This window comes from Balaenoptera borealis (genome assembly GCF_965194805.1).
Source record: "Balaenoptera borealis genome assembly, chromosome: X".
NCBI lineage: Eukaryota > Metazoa > Chordata > Mammalia > Artiodactyla > Balaenopteridae > Balaenoptera > Balaenoptera borealis.
The window spans coordinates 58,879,317-58,885,316 of record NC_138881.1 but is presented as its reverse complement, the minus strand read 5'-3'; the positions used below and the strand labels follow the sequence as shown (position 1 = coordinate 58,885,316).

Below are 6,000 nucleotides of genomic sequence, written 5' to 3'. Positions count from 1 at the left end.
CAGACTATAATTGCATATTTACTCTGGAGGTGTTTTTCTTCTTTTAACAAGGTGTAATGCTACCTTCTGCACTACTTTGCATTCTCGGTTGCTTACTCTCTTTTAATCCAGTCTATTAATGAGAGTCTTAATAAGCGCTCATTAGAGTCCAAGCTGTTCACCTGCCTTATGCAACAATCTCTTTCAACATTTCTGCACTAAGTTGTTAAAGGGTTGCAGTGGAAAATTTATAGTTTATGCTAGGGGTAAGGTAAGATAATTTACCGCGTGTTGAGTGCTGCTTGATGGTATTTTACTACTCACTCTTGCGTGTCCTCCCCAATATGTACCTGCTTCTTTTATGATCTCCTTTCCTCTTCTCTCTCTCTTTGACTTTTTTTTTCTGTCTCTTAATTCTCATTTACTTGTAACATCTAGAGAGGCCATCTAGATCAAAACCGAAAACATTGGGGCTACCCATACAACATAAGGGTTTTTTACCCTTTCTGCATATTTTCCTTTATTCCACTGGCCCTTTCAGTGCAGTGGTGTCAGCTCAGTAAGTAGCCCTGACTTTGGAGTCTTATTTGCAGTCAGTATTAATCAACAGAGTCATTTGATTCCTGTATGCCTGATATAATTTTGGATAATATAATATCCATTCTACTACAGACATTATTAATCACTAAGAGCTCTAAAAGGACCCCTGTGGGCTTGAGAGCTGAGGTCTAATTATTGTCCTGTTTCTTCATCTGTTCATCCATGAACAAAGGAGTTATGCTAGAGCCAGGAGCTTGGGTGGAATGATAGAAGTTGGGAGCCCTTAACTGCCAACCAGGAAATGGGGAGTGATAATGGGAACTAGCATTCTTTAAGTACCTACCATATGCCAGCCACTGTTCTAGATGCTTTATGTACACTATTCCATTGAACCAGAAGCCTAGAATTACTTTTATTCCCGTCTTACAGATGAGGAAATTGAAGCGCTGAGATTCTAAGTAGCTAGCGCCAGCTCACGCAGTATGCAGTGCGTGAGGATTCGGTCAATTATGGGATACCACCAGACTTCTTCCCCTAATTTAGCAATCTAGGATTGTGAAATATATATCAAGTTGCAGGATTTAATAGAGAAGGATCCAAAAGAAAAGTAGTTAATAGCAGTACTTCCCGTTTTCCCCCTTTCCTTCACTATACTATGTGATCTAGATGCAGAAAATTTCGAAGAGGGAAAAGAAATTATTTTTAGAAATCCCATCTTTTCCACGATAAATAACGACTGACTCTGAGACTCTCAGGGTCAGGAGGCAACTCTGTTAGTGTTCCCAGACTTGAAGCCACAATCTCTTCTCTTCATCTTGTTAGCCAGCTCCACATCTGGCTTGACTGAGGTGCACAAGGCTTAAAAGAGGGGTATGTGAGGGAAGGGGTGGGAGCCTTGTTAATGCTTTCATTTGGCGTGTCCCCAAATTTGGAGGCCTCATGCCTTAACACTGCTGTCTCTGAGTGGAGATTTCAGTAGAGGCCAACTCCTTGGTTGCAAGCATCACTCGTAGATTTAGCTGGAATCAAACATGTTCACATATATATATTCCACACCATCCCTGAAACCATTTGTTTGGAGTTGGGTAGGACCCCCTGCCCTTGCTGTGAGCCTGCAGGGGAGTCACTGGGTAGTTTCCTTCAGATTTGACAATGGCAGGGCAGCAGAAACATGTCTTGGAACTACAGGGTTTTTCAGTCTCCTCAACTTCTTATATTTCTGACCTTTGCACTCTTTTTTTTTTAAATTTATTTTTGGCTGTGTTGGGTCTTTGTTGCTGCATGCGGTTTTTCTCTAGTTGCGGTGTGCGAGTTTCTCATTGCGGTGGTTTCTCTTTTTGTGCAGCACGGGCTCTAGGCACACGGGCTTCAGTAGTTGTGGCACGTGGGCTCAGTGCTTGTGGCTCTCGGGCTCTAGAGCGCAGGCTCAGTAGTTGTAGCCCATGGGCTTAGTAGCTCCACGGCATGTGGGACCTTCCCGGACCAGGGCTAGAACCCATGTCCCCTGCATTGGCAGGCGGATTGTCAACCACTGCGCCACCAGAGAAGTCCCTGCACTCTTGAATAACCAGTGGGCAACATTGTTTACTTTCCATTCCTTCCTCCCTCCCTCTGTCCCTCTTTCCCCTGCCTCCTTCCCTCTGTCCCTTTTTTTTCTTTCGAAGGCCTGCTCTCCTCTTTCCTGTAACCCTCGCCATCTGCACTCTTCCCGCAGTAACTGCAGTATGTTTCAGTATTGCACTATACTCCCTCACTTTCATTGCTTCTCACCCCGGCCCTCTGAACTGCATCCCCAGAACTTCACGCCCGGACTGTGCCCAGAAACTCAGGCTTCGAGATGAAGGGGAAACGTCAACTGGGAGAGGCCTTTCATTGACATCACTATGGGGGGAGGAGCTTTCCAAGCGTCTTCACTGGCACTGTGGACTTGGTTTGCGCAGGGAGCACTGTGGCGTCGGCTGTCCTGGCTGAGGTGTACAGGTTAGTTGTTTCTAATTAGCAAGGAGATGCGGTCGTTAGGTCAACACTTTTTAAAGTGGCCCTGAGGCAGTGATTTTGAACTATGGAGCTGACTCTCCGGTAAAAGAAAACGGGGAAAGACAGGGTTTCGGTTTCGGGACTTGGATGAAGTATGGGGAGTGGTGCCCGGGGTGGGGGTGGGGGGGAGTGGTGCCCGGGGTGGGGGTGGGGGTGGGGTGGGGTGGGGAAGGACTGTCAGTGATTGGATGCTTAGAACGTACGTGCGGCGGGGTACGTGCGGCGGGGTACGTGCGGCGGGGTACGTGCGGCGGGGTATGTGCGGCGGGGTATGTGCGGCGGCGACGGGAGATTTTGAACCAATTAGGAGGAGGCAATGAGTACCAGGCAGACCAATCACAGGGTACCCCGAGCCGTGGTGTTTTTGTGTTGCAGGGCGGATTGTCGTTAGAAAAGAAGTCCGACGAAAATTTCTGGCCAGCCGGGTTCCCGTCGTTGGACAACCTGCTGCTGCCGTTCGTTAACTGCATTTTCTGGGTCTTAAAATTTCCTCAGCATTTTTTCTTTTGGATAACAACTAACAGGAAAAATTTGAAAAGAAATTTATTGAGAAGCGGGAGAATAAAGGACAGAATATTAAAATATTTTCTTATTTCATAGGTCTGAACCAGAGATTTTAAAATGGACGCCGCTCGTTTCATGGAATTTAAAGGTATTTAGCTTTGCACTAGAAAATGTCAGACTGTTCGCTACCTTATCTAACATCTTCTGAATGTATTTTGTTTCCTAATTTTATCTCTTTGGCCTATCCACAGCTCCAAGTTTTCTCATTTAGGTATCGGAAAACAACATTGATGTCAAAGACACCGGAACCATTTTATAAACTAGCGTAGGGAAATAGAATTCACAATTCACAGCTTGTTTTCCCAGGATTTTTGTGGCATGCATAATAACACTGGTTTAATCTGAAATAGAAATCTACTGCGTTAAAAGTACATTAAAAAATTACGGCTAGATCCTGAAGTGCCTTTCCATAATCATCAGTTAAAAATAAATTATATCCTGTGTAGCTTTAGGTTTAAGAGCATTTTTCTGTATCTTAATTCGTTTGAAAATTGGTACTCTACGGATGATATTTGTGGGAGTTCTTAGTAAACAGAAACAATTCGATTGACTAGAACACCAGATTCCTCGACCATGCCAGATATGGGAGAGTTCACCATACTTCATTTTTTCTGGGGACATGATTAGACCTGTGGTACATTCGCATTCACATTCATATAATAATGAAATATGTTGTAACCAGGGTGGCTACAAATCTATGATTTAAAAAAGTTTAGGTCAGTGTTTTGTTAATGCTTGTCATTTTAAAACAACAGCAAAGCCCACTACCACCTACCTGAAGTTTTAATTTAGGATATACTATCTTAAAGATATAAGTATTGAGTAGGGATTAAGACTTTTAAGTATATGGTATTTGAGACCTGGTATTTACATAAATATTTGAAGCACACAGAAAAGTAAGGAGAATAATATAATGAACACCTGTAAAACTACCACTAAGTTTTGTTGAATCTTCACATTTTGTCATATGCTTCAGATATTTCACTGTTCCAAAGAACAAAAAGATTGAGGTGACTGTTTTTCATCATTTGAAATATTACATAAATTATATCATTTTGTATAGTTTTTTTTCCTGCAACTTGTATTTTTTGCTCAGTATTATGTTTTGGATATTTACCCATATGGATATTTTAGCTCTAGTTCATTTATTTACACCGCTGACTAGTAATAATACATTGAATGTAAGTGTACCACAATTTATTTATCTAATCTCAACAGCATTACAACATTGTGTTTTGTAGTGTTTATTAGGAGCTTTCAAAAATTTTTGACCGCCACCTATGGCAAGGAAATATTATATTTTACATTACATCCCAGTATCAAAAGTTTAATGAAATTATTTTACTCTTATTACACACAGCACACTATGATATTTCCTATTCTATGCTTTTTCATTTACAAAATGTTGGTTATGACTCACTAAATTAATTTATTTTTTGAGCACTAGTGGGTGAGGCTCTAGGGCAGTGCTGTACAATTGGAACACAGTGCGAACATAAATAATTTTATATTTCCTAGTACCACATTAAAAAAGGTTAAACAGATGAAATTAATTTTAACAATACAGATTATTTAGCTCAGTATATCCAAAATGTTATCATATCAACATGTAATTGATATAAAAATTATTAATGATATTTACATTCTTTTTTTTCTGTACAAAGTCTTTGAAGTTTGGTATGTATTTTATAGTTAAAGCATATCTCATTTTGGTCTTGCCACATTTCAAGCGCTCAATAGTCACATGTGGCTAGTGTCTACTCTATAGTGGCAGTGCTATTCTGGGGTGTACATTAAGAAGTTGCACTGCTGGGTCAAAAGCTACAAGCATGTTTAACTTAACAGATATTGCCAAATTGCTGTCCACAGTAGTTTTAACAATTTATACTCCCTCTTCTTTTCTCTTTCCCTATATTATTGCTAATATTTGGTATTGCCAGACTTCAGAAATTTTGCATGAGTGAAGGGTTTTTTAAATTAATTAATTAATTAATTAATTTAGTTTTGGCTGTGTTGGGTCTTCATTGCTGCGCGCAGGCTTTCTCTAGTTGCGGCGAGTGGGGGCTGCTCTTTGTTGTGGTGTGCAGGCTTCTTATTGTGGTGGCTTCTCTTGTTGCGGAGCATGGGCTCTAGGTGCACGGGCTTCAGTAGCTGTGGCACACGGGCTCTAGAGCGCAGGCTCAGTAGTTGCGGTGTGTGGGCTTAGTTGCTCTGCGGCATGTGGGTTCTTCCCGGACCAGGGATTGAACCCGCGTCCCCTGCATCGGCAGGCGGATGCTTAACCACTGCGCCACCAGGGAAGTCTGGTGGTGTTGTTTTTAATTAACATTTTATCTTGGGGTAATTTTAGATTTACAGAATAGTTACAGAGATAGTGCAGAGAGTTCCCAGAAACCCATCAGCCAGTTCTATTTTCTCTCATGTTATCATATTACATGGGTGTTTTAATTTGCATTTCTGTCAACTAGTGAACTTGGATATATTTTCATAGATTTATTGACCATTTGAGTTTTCTTTTCTGTGTACACAACCTTTTCAGTCAGATTTTGTAAAAATGGACCACAAAGAGCCATGTGATGGCTTAGCTTATTTTCTTCTCAGGGAGAATTGACATAACATCCCTCTTTTTGTACCAACAATTCCAATCAATTTCAAGGCCAAAAAGGAATACGAATTGGTCTAAGTTATACTCACTGGGTCTAAATAATTGTAATTCCTTTTCTGCATGTCAGCTCTTCAAGTATTTGAAGGTAGTTATGTCCCCTGGGAAGTCTCTTCTTCAGATTCAGCATTTTTAGTTCTTTCAGTCATTTCTCATATTACATGGTTTCTAGTCCTCTCATCGTTTTGTGTGCTGTCCTCTGAACATGCTCTGTTCTT

General features: G+C 41.2%; 1 protein-coding gene across 1 annotated transcript in view; it reads left to right on the top strand.

Annotated features, from left to right (window-relative positions):
* The first annotated feature begins 1,087 nt into the window (after positions 1–1,087).
* Positions 1,088–6,000, top strand: part of LOC309620325 (testis-expressed protein 11-like) — a 190,795-nt gene continuing 185,882 nt past the window's right edge. The window contains exons 1-2 of the mRNA XM_082376471.1: positions 1,088–2,499; positions 3,157–3,208. Of these exons, the coding sequence (XP_082232597.1) occupies positions 3,178–3,208 (31 nt within the window). The 5' untranslated portion in view covers positions 1,088–2,499; positions 3,157–3,177. The remainder of the gene's footprint in view (positions 2,500–3,156; positions 3,209–6,000) is intronic.